The sequence below is a fragment of the Euprymna scolopes genome, chromosome 39, assembly GCF_053919585.1.
Source record: "Euprymna scolopes isolate OS-2025 chromosome 39, ASM5391958v1, whole genome shotgun sequence".
Classification (NCBI taxonomy): Eukaryota; Metazoa; Mollusca; class Cephalopoda; order Sepiida; family Sepiolidae; genus Euprymna; species Euprymna scolopes.
The window spans coordinates 69213598-69233985 of record NC_136520.1 but is presented as its reverse complement, the minus strand read 5'-3'; the positions used below and the strand labels follow the sequence as shown (position 1 = coordinate 69233985).

At 32.2% G+C, this 20388-nt stretch overlaps 1 protein-coding gene across 2 annotated transcripts in view; it reads right to left on the bottom strand.

Annotated features, from left to right (window-relative positions):
- The window catches only part of LOC145263837 (cullin-2-like), a 102003-nt gene that overhangs the window by 43047 nt on the left and 38568 nt on the right, over nt 1-20388 (bottom strand). For both annotated transcript variants that reach the window (XM_080120910.1, XM_080120909.1), the window contains exons 3-4: nt 16824-16927; nt 3806-3897 (exon numbers count right to left, since the gene is read on the bottom strand). In XM_080120910.1, coding sequence (XP_079977036.1) covers nt 3806-3897; nt 16824-16927 — 196 coding nt within the window. The remainder of the gene's footprint in view (nt 1-3805; nt 3898-16823; nt 16928-20388) is intronic.

Sequence of the window (20388 nt, the reverse complement as noted above, 5' to 3'; positions counted from 1 at the left end):
CTTCTCTTTAAAAGAGACAGCAGACAATGTGAGTAGATGAGAGAGTTGCCTATTCACATTATATTTAAACTTCTGCATGTTAGTACAGTCAGGGAAGCAGGAAAAAGGCTATTTCAAAGTCTAGAAGTTTAAAGGAAAAAAAGAAACAAAAAAAAACAATTAGAGTAGAAGGCTTTCCAACATCCAAAAACCTTAACAGTGAAGCAGTGGGATTTTGCTGCAAGACAGGTTTGTCGAGATATGTACATAGAAGAGATACAAGTGTAATGAGTTATGAATTTTATATTTTTAACACAAATTCACAATTGCTCAAATCGAAGTTTAAAAAAAGTTTACAACCATCAACATACGGGTAGCTTTATGTGTGTTGGTAGATCAGAGAAACATTATGAAATATTTCATAGATAAAAAAAAGTGGCCGACCAGAGTCAAGCGTGATCCAAAATCTTTCTTATTGGCAATACTCTTCTGAGGATTACTCCACTTACCCTTGATTCATCACCTTACAATGCTAAGAGTTTAGCAAGAGAGCATCAAATAGTGCTGGAGCAATTAATCAGAATCGGAAAAAATCAAAACATTTGGTGGGTATCGGAATTGATATCGGAATCTGAAAAAATTGTGCTGATTTTCCGATGCCAAAAATTATTTTTTTTTAATTGTTTTTTATTTGATTTTGTTTAAAGCAAAATCTTCCACTGCTGACAGTAATGATAAAATATTTATTGATTTTAAACTAAAATTTATAGATCATTTCCCACAAGTGCATTTATAAGTTTGAAAAAATGCACATTTAACATTTTTACGGTAATTGGGGAAAAATAACCATTTTATAGTTATATATTTAGAGATTTTTAAAGAATTGAAATCAGGAATTTAGTAAGGAATTGGTAAATGAATTGAAGCTGGAAAAATATGGGAATCGTCTCCTCACTAATATCAAATACCATTTTTTTTTTTTTAGGCCTAGATATAACTCAATCAAGGATTGAAATCCCCTCTCCTGATTTTTCAGCATATCTGCTAACACACTAGCCATTATGCCAAATGGACTGGTCGCATCCCATGGGAAACAAACTATTAAAAGGTTCACAAAAGAAAATGACACCTGCTTTTGTCCGTTTTATGGCAAACTTCACTCTCAAGGATATGAATAGCAAATGGCCACAAAAGCTGAAATCAAGATGATCCCCCCCCCCCCGTGTGTGTGTGTGTGTGTGTGTGCGCGCATGCGCGTGCAAAGAGAGCAACAACAATTTCGAATAAGAAAATCAAAATTAAGAGAAAGACATCAAGTAGGGGAAGAAGATAGGAAGTCATTCTTTCATGCCCCTACCATCCATTATGTATCATTTGAAGTCTTAGCCTTCACAGCAAAAATTAACAGTTTTCGGAGAGAACTGTCATAAAAGGAGAAAGGAAGAATAGGCAAAACAAGAAAAAGGAGAGAGAAATCATGGAAAGAGGAAAAAAAGATAAAGCTAAAGAAAAGGAGATAAAGTCCAGCCAAATAAAAATGAAAGAACCAATTTGGAAGATTTCAACTAAAAACTCACATCCAGGGTAGGCTTTAGCGAACTAAGCAGAATTTGGATTTAAAAAAATTTTGCTAAAAAGCAGAAGAATTCACATCCCTACAAAGAGGAAATATTATCTGTGTTGATGAATCAGAGAAGAATTAAGAATTAGATTTTGGAACAATTTATCGGAAAAAAAATTTTCATTAAAAATGTTCACAAAAGAAAACAACACCTTTAGCTTTTGTGCGTTTTATGATTAATTCACTCTTTTTGGAATTATGTAATGCCAAAATGCAAAGCAGATGCGAATGGTTTGTGATAAAAATGGTGAACCAGAATTATGATCTTGCAGCAGGGAAGAGTGTTTTTGTTTGGCTTGTCAGGCATCAGTTTGAAAGAAAGCAAAAAGATGCTGGAACGAGGACATGCTGATCACATAAAATGCAGGCTTTGCAGAAATTACGAGTATATGATCGCCAGTCAAACTGTTGTGTTCATCAAATCAGTATAAAAAAAAAAAAAGTTGCACGCGCATGCCCCCCCCCCCCCGGGTGCTGCATGTGGTGAGATAACACCACAAAAAATAGTGAAGAAATGATGAATGTGAGAAGTGTGAAGGGCCAACATTGCCTTCACATTTTCACCAAGTTTCAGAAAAATCTAATGGATGGGGCAAAAGTTATGGGGTAAAAAGTGTCATTTTTAGCAAATTTGGGGCATTTGTGACCCCTTTCAAGTTTCTGGAAACGCTGAATCCCTGTGAAAATGGACAAACGGTGTAGGTTCAAGCCTTAAGACATGTATATTTTAATTCAGAACCAAGGAAAACAACTATATAGAAGTTTTGGAGTAATATGAAAAAAAGAGCTCCAAAAAGGCATGTTTTTTTTAGCCCTAAAAGTCCCCGAGGGATGTGAACCAGAATTTTGCCAGGGTCACCCATACTGAGTTTATATAAAGAACAATGGCCTCCACATTTTGGCCAAGTTTCAGAAAAATCTAATGGATGCATCAAACGCTATAGGGTAAAGAGTGTCATTTTTGGCCAATTTGGGCATTTTTACCTCTTTTGAGCCCCTGGGGATGGCAAATCCCAGTGTAAATGGATAATGGTGCAGTTTTAGGCCTTAACATGTGTATTTGAGTTGACCACCATGAAAAACCACTATATAGTCAGACATATCAAGTTTTTGTTGAGAAATATAAAAAAAAAAATAAGTCCCAAAAAGCACTGAAAGTTCCCAGGGACACAAACCAGAATTTTGCCAAGGTCACCCATACTGGATTTATATTAAGAACAATAGGTTCCACATTTTGACCAAGTTTCAGAAAAATTTAATGGATGGATCAAAAGTTATGGGGCAAAACATGTGATTTTTGGCCATTTTTAGGCATTTTTTACCTCTTTTGAGGCCCTGGGGACGCAACGGGAATTTTCGCAAAAAATTTTTTTCCTGTGCACATCAATTTAATGAAACACAATTTGTGGCAAAATTTTAGAAAAACTAATGGACGGTTATCTGGCAAAAAATGAGTTTCCAACACGACTTGGCAAACTCTTTCAGTAGGAGCATCACAAACAAAAACACATTGAAGAACATCCATAAAAAAAAAAAAAACACTGGTAAGTGGTTACAGTTGGTTATATCTGAAATTAATTGCCACAGTTCAAGGCAGATAACTCTTGTTACCATGCTTTATTGACATGAAATAAATGGAATTAAAATGATTACTAATAATTACAAATTCATAAGCAAAGGTTTCTTATGTTTTTGGATTTTTTTTTTTTTTTTTTTTAGATAAGGATTAGTCCATTTATATTATTCAGACTACTATTCTTGACTGTTATTCTCACAAAGTTTTGGCTGATGTAAACCTGATATTCTTTAGGTGCATCTTTTCAAAATTGGGAAGCTTTATAGACAAACACATGGCACAATGGATAAAAGTGTTGAGTACAATCAGTTCTAAGTAACATCTGAAGGTTAAAGGTAAATACTAACTAAAAATAAATTTTTTTTTAAAATCATTCACACTTCTACCAAGTCAGGGTTGATTGAAGAACAATATATCCGATGGATTAAATAAAGGATTCAATTTGAAATTCTACAAAGGTTCAATTAGAAGGTTTCCAAATTCAAAAAAGTGCACTTGAGGAAGGCAGGAGGTTACATCGGCCAAAACTTTTGTGAGAATAACAGGTAAGAATAATAATGTGAATAATACATATTGGAATCTTTTGTCAAACAAATCTTGAGCACTGTACAAAAGTCACGATTGCTTACCCAAAAAGTTGATTTAAATAAATTGATCCTTGACTGTATTGCTGCCAGTGTTTGTGATAAGCAGCCAATAAATTGTCATCATACAACACAGTCTGCAATAAAAAGAGAAATAAATTAAAAAGTTAAAAGAAGAGTAGTGATGCAACAGCAGACAGGTGATATGGACAAATGTAAGAGCCAACTTCCATCTGAAAGCAAACAATTGTTTTTTTAATTACAAAAAGTCACCACTTATCTAGGCCCAGAGGCCACTCGAGGATAAGGGTTAAAGAGTGTACAGTAGTCAATTGGACAATATAGCAATCGTTAGTAGTGTAAATTTGGTAAATTGGATTACTTAAGGGGAACGGCTCATCAAGAACTTGTTTACATTGGACTTGAAGACGAACATATTGTAGTCAGCTGGAAAGCAGGAAAACGGGAGAGAGCTCCACAGGTATGCAGTTCTAAGAAAGAAGCTTTGTTAATGGAATCTATGTTTAGGTTTAGGCACAGATAAAGAGTGGGGGAAATTATTGATAGCGGTTTTAGCTAGATGAGCGTTTCTCGCGAATGTTTGGTGAGAAGGGGACCATAGATTGAAGCACAGACGAGCACTTGTCATGAATTATTGATAAAGCAGAGATAGGCTCGCAACGTCTCTTCTGTGAGAAAGAGGTTGCAGGGAAGAGAAAAAGGCATCCTCAACTAGGTTACAAAGTCTATTTTGAACTCTGTCAAGGCAGGATACTGTCTTTCTAGCAGACCCTGCCCAGATGTGGCAACAATACTCCATTCTTGGACGTGTGATAGTTTTCTATATCAATCAGTTTCCCCTCGCCATAAAGAATGAATCTGTATATAAAATGAAAAAACTATATTTGAAATTAAAATTTGTTGTATCTCTGCCCGTTTTACAAATATTTTAAAGGCACTTGCTTTAATGAACTCATAGCACTTTTGTCTCCTCTACACATACACTTCCAACGGTCTTGGCCCTCAGGCCAAGATCAAAATATAGTATCTGTTCTAATGCTTCACTTAAGTAGTTAGTTCTTGGTCAATGTAGGGGAAACCCTTCATATGGAGACAATTACTATTTATTTGGACACTGCTATAGTGGCCCCTTTTTGGGGGGAGCTGGTTTTCCCCCACATTAAAAAACGACCTTATGTCTAATTTGCTTTCATGGGGAAGCAAATAAATACTATCTGTTCAGATGCTGCACTTTTCTTGTTCTCACTCAGTGAAGGAGAAATGCTTCACGACTGAGATAATTTTTTTTATTTTTGTCCTTTTTCTCCACATTAAAAAAAAAAACCAAAAAACTCCAGACAGTTTCAACCAAGCAAGTCAAAATTAAGATGTATTAGGGGCTGGGGATTGCCAGAAATAAGTTTTTGATGCAAAAGATTATCTAAGTCGCCCACCCCAACTTCATAAATCTTAGCTTTCATGATAAAATGAGCATTTTCAGTTTTCATAGAGAACTTTCAACAGAGGGAAATGAAGTCAAGGCAGAAAGGTAAACAGAAAAAGATAAGAAAAAAAAAAAAAAAGATAAAATGAGAGAAAAATAAAATTCAGTTAAATAGTGACAAAAAAATAAGGAGATAAGGCTCTAGTGATTTGGCAGAAATTAGCTTTTATTTTTATTTAAATAAAAAGTGGATCCTGACGTACATGAAACGTTCTAGGGATTTAGGAGGAAGCAAAAAATTGGTTAGAAGCAAACAATTTACATCTGTGTATTATATTGAATTTAAGTTGAATTTTGTAACAATGAACCAACATTGCCCTTCATTTTTTTGTTTTATCATATAACAGAAGAAATTTCAGTTAAAAAAATTTTTTATAGGATTTAAATTTGAATATTTCATAAGACGTTATCAATTTCATTGATAAAACGATTTTTTATGAACTATTTTCCTTTAATCTATTAACTTTTCAAAAACAAACTTTCTTACAAAAAAAAAAAAAAAAAAAAATGAAAGAAATAAAGGAATAATAATAAAAAAAAAAAAAAGGATGAAGGCAAACAAACGCAACAAAAATGAAAATAAAAGACTCCTGGGCAACACCAGGCAGTTACAGCTAATCTATATAATTATAAAACTGTGGATCTTGCTTGCATTTTGTCTTCCACAATCGGGTGATTCCATCTTTAAAAAAAAAGGGATGACAGATGAATTTGTTATATATCTACTATAATATAAAAGTCACTTTGTCTGTGCGAGTTCTGTCCTCATAGGTTTCCAAACGGTTGAGCTTATCTTTTGTGAATTTCACATAAAGGTAATTCATTGTTTTGTACAGAAATTCATCCGATAACTATCCAAAATCAAAAACTCCAATCCTAAAAAGTTTTTTTTCTTTTAGATTAAGAAGAATAATTTTTATGTGTGAGTTTTTAAACGTTATACCGGCAAGGGAGATAATAAAATCTTAGTAAATGATTTCTTCTTTAAAAAAAACAAAAAAAAAAACAGAATTATTGTCATCTGGATATATAGCTCAGTGATAGAATATTCAACTACAGATCGAATGATCCCCTATTCAAGCCAGAGTGTACCTTATTTTATTTAAATCTTTTCTTATTAATTAGTTCAATTTACAATAAAAGACAAGGTAGCATTTGAAATTACTACAAATCATTTGTTTGTTTACATATTTTAAAACTAAACATTAATCAGAAGTGATATTTCGAGAGCATTCATCATCAACTCAAATATTAACTGATGTGATATTGTAAACAAAAAGACGAAATTTGATGACCGACATTACCATTATTTAAAAAAAAAATTTTTTTTATGAATTAGTTCACTGGACAAATTATTCCTCGTAATATATAATAATCAATAGAGGATTGATTCTATAATAATACATACGCAATGAGCATAAATTAAAATATCATGTGGAAGTGTATATTGTACGACCGGACAATGCTGGGAGTCCAACTAGTATATATATATATATATATATATATATATATATATATATATATATATATATGCCTGTTTGATTACTAGAATACTTTGTTGATTGGACGATTCCATCTATTAAAAAAGAGATGACAGGTTAATATATATTTCTTAGCCACACACACACACACACATATATATATATATATATATATATATATATATGAGCGTGACTCCGAGGCTAAAGAATAAGGGTAGAGAGTTGTACGTTTTGGTTTCAATTCTAGCTGATGGCACCTAAGTCATATATACATTTTTTTTAGTTTTGATCTTACTACTATATATTAGGTTAAATATGATAATCGATAGAGAATTCTCTATAATAATAAGTAGGTAATTTGCATTAATTAAAATATCATATTTAAGCGCATCTTACGATCGGGCAATGCCGGGTGACCTGCTAGTAATAAACATAAGACAAACAAATATTTAAACAAAATCTTTCAGCAAATTTCATATCGAGGTAAACCAAGACCTATCTGGAAATCGTCCAATTCACAACGATACCACATATAAGGTATCGAGCAAAGCATGTCCAGGCTCTTTTTTTAGACATGCTCTATTAGTGTTGAGAGGGGTGGGGTGGGGGAGTGGGGTTAAAAGGTCAAAGCAAATTCTTTATTACAGGAAATGAACTGTCAGATTTTCCGCATTTTGTTTTGAATACGGAAGAAAGACTAACAGGTTTTCGACTCGGATTAAAGACAAAAGGATTATGTCAGATTAGTGAAGCAAAATCTATATAGATTAACACAAGGCCACATTCCCGACATTCAGAAGCTTTCAGTTCTATTAAACAAGCAGTTTGGTTGTTTTGCTTTATAGCATATCAACCCCTTTTCGAGCTATTTAATGCCGAATCCAGCAAATTTGGTCAACGTTTTTATGCTCCAAGTTCTTTATATCTCCAAATATTTAATTATGGAGTTTGGTTTGGTTGTTTGTAGAGGAAAATCATTGTTTTTGACACTGCAAAATATGACTGGTCTCTCATTAAACAAGAAAACTGTACACAGGCTGTTTCCTTGCATATAATCTAACTTTAGTATAATGCTAAGTAACCAAAAATCTTCTGCTTATATTTTTTTGATTAGCCATTGAATGAAGTTGAAATATATATGAAACGCGTGTAGCAATTGTTTTCAAATTTGGACAGCCGGATGTAGGAACATCAGACATTATAAAAATATGTGCACCATGTCTGACCATAAGTTATTAGCCGGACATCTGTGAGAAGGACGGAAGTGTCCAGAGATCTTATTTGAGGCTATTTGCTATAGGACTTCAAAGTGAGACTATTAGCAGCTGCATCAAGTCACCGCATATGTCAAGCGTTTGGGGGTAGTGCTGTGCATGAAGATATTGCAAAGCATTGGTTTAAAAAATTCAAGTCAGGAGATTTGTCCCTCCATGATGACTCTCGCAGTGGATGACCACAGGTCTTGAATAATGGGCTCCTGAACGCGACCATTGAAAAGGAAAGTAGTCTAACATGTGAACTTGCAAGACCATTCACAAGATTACACTTCATATCTGGTGGACGGGTCATCAAGTGGTTCATTATGAACTGCTACCAATGTGTCAAACAGTCACTGGAGACCTATACTCGCAGCAATTGAAACATGTGCGATAGGTATTATGTCAGAAGGATCCAACACAGGTGAATCGCAATGTGTGCCTTTCTTCCACGACAACACCTAGATGCATGTTGCACGAGTGGTCAGGAATACCATACAGCAGCTTGGGTGGAAGACTTTATGCCATTCACCTTATTCACCCAACCTTGAGCCATCTGATTACCACCTCTTCCACTCCATGGATAATCGTCTTTGTGAGAAATCCTTCATCAAGTAGACTTGTGCCAAGCTCTCACAGACTTTTTTTTTGCATACCTCTCATCTCCAGTTCTACCGCAAGGGGATTGAACAGCTGGAGCACATAGATTCTGCAAAAAAATTTAAAGGGTAAAAGTGTATTCTTTATTATAAGAAATAAACCACTAGATTCTGCAAAAGGTGCCGGATGCCGATAGCGATTATTCCAAAGACGAAATCTAAGTTACATATACTGTGAAGAGTTGGTTTTTTTTTTTTTTTTTTTGGTTTCCTTTAAAAACAGAACTTGTTTTGGTATCACAAACGAACATATGTAGCATATGAAAACAATAAATATAGTGAAATTGCATTAAATTTGATAAAATTGCGATGTAAACAATTTTATCTATTCTCTTTAAGAATGTACATTTCTATCTTTTGTGGTATTAATATAATTTGTTCTGGTTCTTGTCTAGAATTCGCCCTATATTAAAAAAAAAAAAAATTTGTATTACATGATCAGAAAGAAAATATGGTGCATCAAAAATCACGTAAATTGATCAAGTAGCTTTTTTTTTAATAAAAGAAAATAATTTTTAAGTGATTTGTAAAATGGGAATTCATAGGCATTACAACAAAACTCTTACAAGTTTTAATGATGCCAAGCTACTTTTTTTTTTTTTTTTAAAGATATTTTTCTAAATAGCGTTGTGAGACAATCAGTCATCAGTTAACCATAAAATTATAAATTTTCTTAAGTAAAAATAAAATTACTTGATTAATTTACATGATTTTTGGAATACAATATTTTCTTTTTGTCATGCATACATACATTATAGAAATCTTTAATTTTTTTTTTTTTTTTTACTGTAAGGGAAATTCTGGAAAAGCACCTTTGTTATTTCTTCCAGATTATTTCTAGTAATATTATTTCTAGTGATGGGTGATTTATAATGTTTTTTTATAACTTATAGCACACGATATTGTGTTTATGCATATGAGGTGTCTTCAATAAGTTTTCAGACTTCTTTCGTATGGGCACTTTTATCGATAGTACACACATGAAACTCTAGTTCCCTTCGAAGTAATCTCCTCCAGCTGCAATGCACTTTTATCATTCCAACAACTTATGGAAGGCCTCATGAAAGTCCTCTTGTGTGAGCATGTCAATGACCTTCATCACAGCCTCTTTCATCTCCTCAATTGTCTCATAACGACAGCCTCTAAGGTTTTCCTTGAGCTTAGGGAATAACCAAAAGTCACAGGGAGCAAGGTCTGGGCTATAGAGAGGGTGAGGAACTGCCTTGATGCTCATCTTGAACAAATAGTCTGTAACAAGAATGGAGCACCCTTTAGACAAACTTCGCGCAAATCTTCTACATCTTCAGTTCCTCATAACTGTGTATAGTTTCTACACAGACATCAAACTGCACTTATCTCTATAGACACACAATGGTCCTTATTCATGAAATTCTTTAATTCTGGTGTTCTGACTTCCTTACTCTTTCAACACCTCATCATCCTTCACAGACTCTCTGCCTTCCTTGAATCTCTTATGCCACTCAAAAACTGATGCTCAATTCATGCAAGATGGTGCAAAAACAGTCTGAAGAACAGAATTGTATTACATATTGTTTTTCTAAAGTGTCCTCACATCCAGATTGTATTTTTAAAATTCACCAGCTGTGACAATCAGGCTTTAGTAGAGTGTATTCTAATTCCTGTTGTAGCTTGTTCATTTGAACCTGAAATCATAAAAATTGGTCAGTCATCTCATAAAATATATAGATATAACATACTTAAATGTAACCATAATATTTTCCATTTATCACAAGATGACGTGATAGATTTCTAAAAATTTTTTATTTCTTCAAAGACATTTTAGTTTTAGACTGAAAATTGGCTAATGGACCAATCTATATATCTTTTGCTACACATGCGATAAAAGAGGTGGTAAGGCAATTTATAACGTAGAGGAATGAACGGAAACTTAATGATAAAACAAATATCATTTACTTTTGTGACACGTTGCCAAAAGGGGGATGGGTATAAGGGAATGTACGGGAAAGAAAAAACCCAAGTATTTTTCTCTTTATCGCATATGTGACACAGCAAAAAAAATAAAACAAGTGGATAGAGATACAAGGACGAACACAATAAAAACGCAATGAAATAACGATGTAACAGATACTTTTCCAAACGATACAAAAATAGATTTATTTAAGATGAAAAAAAAAAAGGAAGAGTTTAACGAAAGAAAAAGAAATGTATTCAAAGTTATGGAATCTGAAGTATATCTACGTGTATTGAAATGAGCGAAAGTCTTCTTAATCAAAGTCTTTGCATTTACAGGTCTCTTTTGCCCCCCCCTTTTTTGTTTCTTTTGCTGGTGTGCTTCACAACTCGACAACAACGCAGTCGATCCAAGATATTTCCTTCGGTGGGAAAAGTTCGAATAGCAAATTCACTTGTTCTCTTTTCTGGCTCGCACTTTATATAGCTGTCTCTTTTGTGAGGGATAAGGGATCACATCGTCTGCGTCAGTACATCCACATCTCCTTCGCATGATGGGAAAAAGTCATTCTCTCTTTCGTGAGAAAGTAAATTCATTGCATTCTCTCGCATGACTGGAGAAGGCTGTGTTGTCCACGTCTTGTGTATCCGTATTTCCTTTTCGCATGAGGGGAAGAAGTCGACCTCCCTCCTCCCACGAGGAGAGACACCTCTTAACAGGTCGGCGACCCAAACCGAAAAAAGTGATTTCTGCTAGTGTCCAGTTAGAAAGGGGAAGCAATATCACTTCCGCCCCCCCCCCTCTACCTCTCTGCAAGTTTTAAAGGGGAAGGGGCGTACATTAGTAGACTTTCACTCAATTCAAAACTACTACTGTATTAGCCTATCTTGTGGGAATCATGTTTTATTTTACCTCAGCGACAAAATGAAAAATAAAAATTAAAAAAAAACGATATATCTCGTCAGTCTAAATATTTAAATTTTGATTTAAATACATAATCCAATTTAAAGATCATGTCACACTTTAAAAGTGAAAATGTCTGTGTGTGTTTCTGTGTACATTTTCCCATCAAATAACTCAATTTTCAGTCTAAAGACTTGAGATTTGGCATAAGTATTGAGATTTGTGAAAAGCTTTTTAATCCGTTTTCGGCCAGAAATTTGGCTGTCAAGGGATCCAAGTTCAACAATTTGACCTTTGAAAACTCTACCAAACTCCTCTGCCAATTTGGAGTCTAAACACTTGAAATTTTAAATGTAGGTTACTTGGACATGGATCAAACTTGTTAATTTGATTTGAGCCCAAAAAAATAAATGTTACGGGTTCAAAATTGGGGTCAAAGTTTTAAAAAATTTGACTTCTGCAGTCTCTACCAAATTACTCAGCCAATTTTTGGTCTAAACATTTGAAATTTTACATAAAGGGTATTCCAAGATATGGCAAGCTTTTAAATCGGTTTGGGTCGAAAATTTCAGCTGCCAAGGAGTCAAAGTTTAAAAGATTTAACCTTTGAGATGTCTAGCAAACTACTCAGCCCATTTGGGGGTCTAAACATTTGAAATTTATACATAACGGATATTCAGACATGTGGCAAGCGTTTTAATCAGTTTTGGGGTGAAAATTTGACTGCCAAAAGTTGAAAGAGTTGACCTTTGCAGATTCTACCAAATTCCTCTGCCAATTTTTGGTCTAAAAACTTGAAATTTTAGATGTAGGTAACTTGGACATGGGTAAAACTTTATTTTGATTTGAGACCAAAATAATAAATGTTAAGATTAAAAAAAAAAAAAAAAAAATGACCTCTGCGGTCTCTACGAAATTACTTGAATAAATTTTGGTCTGAACATTAGAAATCTTACATAAAGTATATTCACACATAAGGCAAGTTATGAACAGTAGATAGGGCCCGAGCAAAGCCGGGCTAAACTGCTAGTAGCACACAATATTATAATTTCCGACAAACATTAAATGGTCTATCTCGTTGGCTACTTGAGCTATGAAAATAAATTTGGTATCATTGTTTATATTTTTTCACAAAAATCCATGTCTGCATTAACGGTTTTATTTTTATTATAAAAATAAAATTTTTGCTTGGAATATATCATGCAATGCATAGTTTCTGGAAGTTCAATAATAATTATTAAAAAAAAAAACAGGAATATTATACAACCATTTTGTATCAATTCAAGTTTAGAGCAATGGAGCAGGATACAGTGATAAATGTTACATGCAATTTTCAGTGGTGTTCAAAAATATAGATGGCTTAAAAAGCAGAATTATTCCAATTTTTTCTTGGGGGGGGGGGATATATAGGCATCGCCACTTATCAAGGCCAAGAGGCTACTCGAGGATAAGGGTTAAAGAGTGTACAGTAGAAATTGGACAATATAGTAATCGTTAGTAATGGAAATTTGGTAAATTTGTTAAGTGGGATGGCTCATCAAGAACTTGTTTATGTTAGACTTGAAGACAACCATATTATAGTCAGCTGGAAAGCAGAAGACAATTCCACAGGCGTAGAGTTCTAAGAAAGAAGCTTTGTTCATGGAATCTACGTTTAGGCTTAGGCACAGATAAAGAGTGGGGGGGGGGATTATTGATAGTGTTTTCAACTAGACAAGTGTTTCTTGTGAAAGTTTAGCGAGGGGGGACCATAGACTGAAGCTCAGTCAAACACTTTCCATGAAAATAACGATACAGCAGAGACAAACTCGCACTTGCATTTTATAAACGAGAGCTTTATGTATTTATTTGTAAATATATGTTCGTCATATCACACAAAAGTGATTGATGAATAAATAATACTTTGCATATTATTTTTATTTATAATACTTTGCATATTATTTTTATTTATAATACTTTGCATATTATTTTTATTTATAATACTTTGTATATTATTTTTATTTATAATACTTTGCATATCATTTTTATTTATAATACTTTGCATATCATTTTTATTTATAATACTTTGTATATTATTTTTATTTATAATACTTTGCATATTATTTTTATTTATAATACTTTGCATATTATTTTTATTTATAATACTTTGCATATCATTTTTATTTATAATACTTTGTATATTATTTTTATTTATAATACTTTGTATATTATTTTTATTTATAATACTTTGTATATTATTTTTATTTATAATACTTTGCATATTATTTTTATTTATAATACTTTGTATATCATTTTTATTTATAATACTTTGTATATTATTTTTATTTATAATACTTTGTATATTATTTTTATTTATAATACTTTGTATATTATTTTTATTTATAATACTTTGCATATTATTTTTATTTATAATACTTTGCATATTATTTTTATTTATAATACTTTGCATATCATTTTTATTTATAATACTTTGTATATTATTTTTATTTATAATACTTTGTATATCATTTTTATTTATAATACTTTGCATATTATTTTTATTTATAATACTTTGCATATCATTTTTATTTATAATACTTTGTATATTATTTTTATTTATAATACTTTGCATATTATTTTTATTTATAATACTTTGCATATCATTTTTATTTATAATACTTTGCATATCATTTTTATTTATAATACTTTGCATATCATTTTTATTTATAATACTTTGCATATTATTTTTATTTATAATACTTTGCATATCATTTTTATTTATAATACTTTGTATATCATTTTTATTTATAATACTTTGCATATTATTTTTATTTATAATACTTTGCATATCATTTTTATTTATAATACTTTGTATATTATTTTTATTTATAATACTTTGTATATTATTTTTATTTATAATACTTTGCATATTATTTTTATTTATAATACTTTGTATATTATTTTTATTTATAATACTTACATGACATCCAAGCTGACTTCATCATCAACCAATAGAATTCATCTCCAAAGCAATTGCCCTATATGTATTTATTTGTAAAAAAGATGTCCATCCCATCATAGAAAAGTCTAATCGATGAATAATTAATACTTTACTACAAATGTTTGAGTTTAGAATTTGAAAAATTTGCTTTTTTTTTGATTATTCACTCAACACATGTTTTGTTATTAAGAACCAACTTTCGTGTTCATTTAATGATAATGCTGCAAAAGAATTCTGCAGGGTTGGAAAAGCAATATGGCGGACAAAGAAAATAAAAAAAGTTGGCACTTTTTCTTTTTTACCCAACAAGTTTTGGCATGTTTTACAAACTAATTTTTTTTTTTTATGTTCATTCAATGATTATGTTACTAAAGAATTCTGCGGGGTTGGAAAAGTGATGTGGTGGACAAAGAAAAATCTTGGCTGATGATTGTTAATGATGATTGTTAATGATGTGGAACTCATCTTGGGCCACCAAATCTCTGGAGGTCAATGTTGGGATAACAAGTGGTTAGAAATACTCAATTGTTGACTTCAAATCGTTAGACTTGATCAGCCTTTGTGAGGAATGCAGTGGCAAGGATGGATAAACTACTTCAGATAAATACTTTTTTAAGTTTGTGTGTATATATATAATTATTTCAGGTTAATATTGTTCAGAATTTAATGAGGTTTATACAAGAGTGCTCAATATCAAGACATACTATTTATTTATTATATAGTTGACTGAAATGTACTCATGAATGTGTAACGAAATATATAAATTATGAAAAATTATTGATAGCAATCAAGGCCATCTGCATTTCATCATCACAGAGAATCGTCACGCTAAGTGCACAGACTTTTTGCTAAGAATTTGAAAAATCTGTGAAATATCAATCTTTGTAAACAAGAACTCAAAATAAATACAAAAACATTCAATGTGCACGTGGGGAGTGGGAAGGAGACAGGAAGTCATTTTCTGATGAAACAAATGTCTCCCTACCTCTATCATGAAACATTTGAATAATTGATCAGCCTTTGCGAGGAATGCAAAGGACAGATGGAGCCAGCTCAATGCTGTTTCAAGTTTGTGTGTGTATGTGTGTGTGTAGGTCACACAAGGTTAGACAAGACCAACAATTTGATGAGAATGTGCTGCCACCAAGACCACCCAAGTATTATTTTAATATCTGAACTAGTATGTAAATTTGCAAGTGGTTTGACACAACACTTAAAGATGCATAATATAGTCCCTCTACAAGAACCAGCAAATACTAGGGAGTTTTCCTGCCACATTTGTGAACGATTATGCAAGAGTGTAGGTGGGCAGAAAAGTCCTATATGTGCACATGACACCCCACATCAACATGAAGAGATGGCAAGCTTCTATCAAGAAGCAGCAATCATCATATGTATATATAATTATTCCAGGTTAATATTTTTCAAAGGTGAAACATCCAATGAATTTAATGAGGTTTATACAAAAGTGCTCAATACCAAGGTAGAGCAAGATATACTTTTTATTTATTATATAGTTGACTGAAAAATACTCATGAGTGTGTAGTGATACCTAAATGTTTATGTAAAAATATGTGTGTGTGTGTGTGTGTATATTAAAAAATTATGAAAAATTTCTTATAGCAATTAAGCTACACAATGGCATCTGCATTTCATCTTTGCAGAGAATTGTCAGGCTAAGTGCACAAAATCTTTTGTTAATAATTTGAAAATATTTGTGAAATACCAATCTTTATAAACAAGAATTTAAATACAAAAAACACTGAATATGTATGTGGGGGAGGAGACAGGAAGTCATTCTTTGATGAAACAAAAGTCTCCCCTACCTCCATCACGAATAGTGTTAAAATTAACCTTGTTCGTTTTCAGAGAGAACCATCACAAATGGAAAAATATGCAACACTAGACAGAGGGAAGAAAGAAAAATCAGGAAAAGAGAAACAAAGATAATGCAGGAGAGGGGGGGGGGAGAAAGAGAAAATCCAGCTAAATAAAGACAAAATAAATGAGGAACTAAGGCTCTGACAAAAATCAGCCTTTTATTAAAAAAAAAAAAAAATCAAGTGACTCATACCCTTTGAAGGCTCTAAGTGGATATGAAAAAAAAAAAAAAAAAAAGATTCTGCTAAAAAGTGAAGAATTTACATTTCTAGTAAAAGCATCAAGCTACAATTTTTTTTTATTTTATTAACTCCAGATTCTTGCAAGAATTGACAACACTTCACCTTCATTTTTTTAAGACAGCTAAAATTAAATTGTTAATTACATGTTAATTGGTGTCGCTTGATTTGTCAATTTGTCCTCCAATCATCCCTTAATAAAAAAAAAAAATAAAAAATATACTCACTTTGTACAGTTTTTCCACATGATTTTCTGAAAACGTCTTTATTTCTTCATACAAACGATCGGAATATGATTCTGGTACAGCCACACACAAAGCATAGACATCAGTAAGAAAGAGTTAAGGGCAACAGATATTCATTGGGTAAAAGCAATTTTATAAAATCTAAATCAGGCATGGACAAACTTTTTTCAAGCACAATCATGGGCAAAATAGTTTAGCATTATACCTCTGCCCCACACAGGACAGTGACCAAAAACGAGCCGAAACAGCTTGAGAAACGTACTCAGCAACAGGCTGCCTGTACTGCTAAAAAGAATTCATATATATATATATATATATATATATGTTATTGAATACAGTTAGTATATTTGTCCTAATATTAAATGAGATCTAGTGTGTTCAACAAAATGAGAAAATCAAAATTAAAAATAAAATAATAATTCGCCCCTACCCATCCTGCACCTACTTTTATAATACAAAAAGTATAAATACACCAAGCCTCAAAGAAAATAACAATCACTCCTGATGATGATCAGGCATACCAAATGAAAGCGCTTGAGAAGAATATGGCCGAACAACAACTATTGGGCACCATAATATACAACATGCCAGCCAAAATAAAAAAGACCGCTCAGCAAATTGAAAAGTTATCCAACAAAATAGGAGAAAAGAACTGTCGTGTTCAATCAGATGTGCTTGAATAATATATATATATCGATGCCTCTGTTCAGTCTCAAAAGACAAAGGATACCCCCTGTAGGGGCAGCAGTGAGGGAAGGGTTGCACCATCCTCAAACACATCTCTTCTGAATCGGCACTGTTTGAGTTTAGTGGCAAGGAGAAGTCCAGGATGACTGGTAACAATACCAAGATAAGCGGAGAGCACATACAGCACCTGGAAGTCCCACTAACGGATTTTATATGCCTCGGACATGCTAGCAACCTGGTTTGCTGATGATTATATAGTGAAAGGAGGAGTGATAAATAAATAATTAGACAGTTTTCTAGTCGAAAATTCCCATCTATTTGTTTGTTTCTCCTTTCTTTCCTTTCTGTCTTTCCAGATTGCTCCCGGCTTTTATAAACTTCCCTATATTTCTTTACCAGCAATACTTCAAGCAAACTACCATTTATATATATATATATATATATATATATATATATATATTTATAAATATGTCAGGGGTGTGAGTTCTGTTATAGAAATGTTGATTTAATTTGAATAAAATAAAATATGCATCAAGTGCATTTGAAAGCCAAATCACAACACAATTTTATGAAAATATTTTACTTGTTTGAAATTTATAATTTAAATATATTTCAGAGTTAAACTCCATCCTTAATATTTTGTTTGTTTCTTCTTTATTGCCATCGTGTAAAGTTAGAGAAAGAAAAGTCAACGCACGCATCTTTACTAAATGCGAAAAATGCATTAGCTACACGGTATTAACGTCAGGTTTGTGAATTCCGTGATAGAAGCGTTGATTGAATTTTAAAATAAAATAAAATACGAATGAAATGTGTTTTAAAGCCAAATTAGAAAAATGAAAGATTTTTATATTCTTTGCTTTCGACTTTTACTATTTATGACTAGGGTTGCAACAACAGAATATTCTTTTCATTTCTTTGACTCGAGTATATATATATATCTCTCTCGATTGAAATCTTGTATACTTCTATAGAGTGATGTGATTCTTAGTTGTCTTTGTCAGATATATATTATAGAGCGAAAACAAGAATATTCTGTTGTCCTAGACTTATTTAGGACAAATTAAGGTACGACAACTGCTCTTGCTGATTTTCTATTCGTGTGATCATTCAGCACGTGATTTGAGAAACCTAGGATTCTTATTTGGACTATTGTTCTCATCTTGAGTGTTATTTGTGCAATGTTTCGGCCGATATAACCTCCAACCTTCTTCAGACATCTCTTGCTGAACGCTGCAATCTACATGTAATTTCTTTAATCCACACAAGTTACATGCTCTCGTTATGTCAGCCATGATCAGGTAGAAGTAATTTGCAATTTGTATTCTTCATATCGCCTGCACCAAGGATTGAACCTTTAACTTCTAGTTCTTGAAACGTGGCTGACAAAATATCATTGCCTCGATTAGTCATAAAATTTGATTTTCTTACGAAAAAAAAAACAAAACTACTTCATTAATTTATGATTTTTGGAATATGACATCTTCGTTCTGACAAACATCAAAGACTTTTCTGTATTTTTTTTTTTTTTTTTTTAAATAAGTGTAATTCTAAATAAGCACCAATTTTTTATTAGATGGTAAATGCACTTTTTTTTTGAACTTGCTTCTTTTTCAAAATTCATATTTGAAAATCAATATTTATTGATTATTGATTTTAATCCAAGCTGTTACTTTCATGACTGAATATCATTTTCATGCATAAATTTTGAATTAAAAAAAACAAAAAAAAACTTGTCTCTACAATTCTATGCAATTCAAATCTAAAACACATTGATCAGAGTTATAGTTCATCCCAATCCACTTGACAACACTTGAAATAGTAACTAGTTGCTTAATCTAATTTTTAATCTATTACCAAAAACCTTTTGTAAATACAATTATTATTTGATGCTAAAATTACTTCTAAGGATTTACTTGAGTTTATAGGATAGAGCATTTATATATATATATATATATATATATATATATATATATATATATATATATATATATGATGGCTGCCTGCTTGGTTTCAGAGATTTTATGCTCTCATTTATCAAGGACAGAATACATAGAAAAAAAAAGCTCTGAAAAGTATTTGTGCATGACGTTCTTTGTATAAGTGACTTTGTTGGTGTGTGTGTGAAAAATCTCTACCAAACTCTTCACTTAACATTTGGTCTACGGACTTAAAATTTGATATATAGGGTCTTTGGATCTGCGGCACATGTTCAATGTGTTTTTAACTGACAAAATGTGCTGATAAAAGGTCGAAATTGAAAACAAAACAATTGATCTTGGCAGGAATAGTGGACTAAACCTGTCTGCATGTACAAATTTACAATCATAGGTCAAGAAATAAGGCTGGAAACTTGTATGTTTTGGGTTCAATTCTAGCCAATGGTACCCAATTTGTCCTGGGTTTTTTTTTTTGAAATCACTACGATGTATTGGGTATAGTATAATAATCAATAGAAATTTGAATAATAAATACAACAAACACTAAAGAGTGGAACTGAGCTTGCACAGCACGTAATCCACTTTTTCAGTGAAGTATGGGAAATCCAATTAAATGAGATGATTGGTCTATAGCAGGTGCTCAGGTTTTTAGTCAAAGCTTGTAGATAGGTTTTCTTCATACAGCTCACAAGCTCTATTTGCCGTTAGCTGTGAACGGACAACAGTAACAGTTTGGTTATGGGGACTATCATCAGAGAGTTTTTTTGGGTTTTTTTCCTGTCTAAAAGGGAGAGACTATTGGTGTTTGTATCAATCCAGATGTGATAATACTTTATGCATGGCTGAATGGTGGCTTTAAAAAATATAGGACACTTGCAGGAGTGAAAAGGTTTCTAGCACAGTAGAGAGAGAGCCTACCT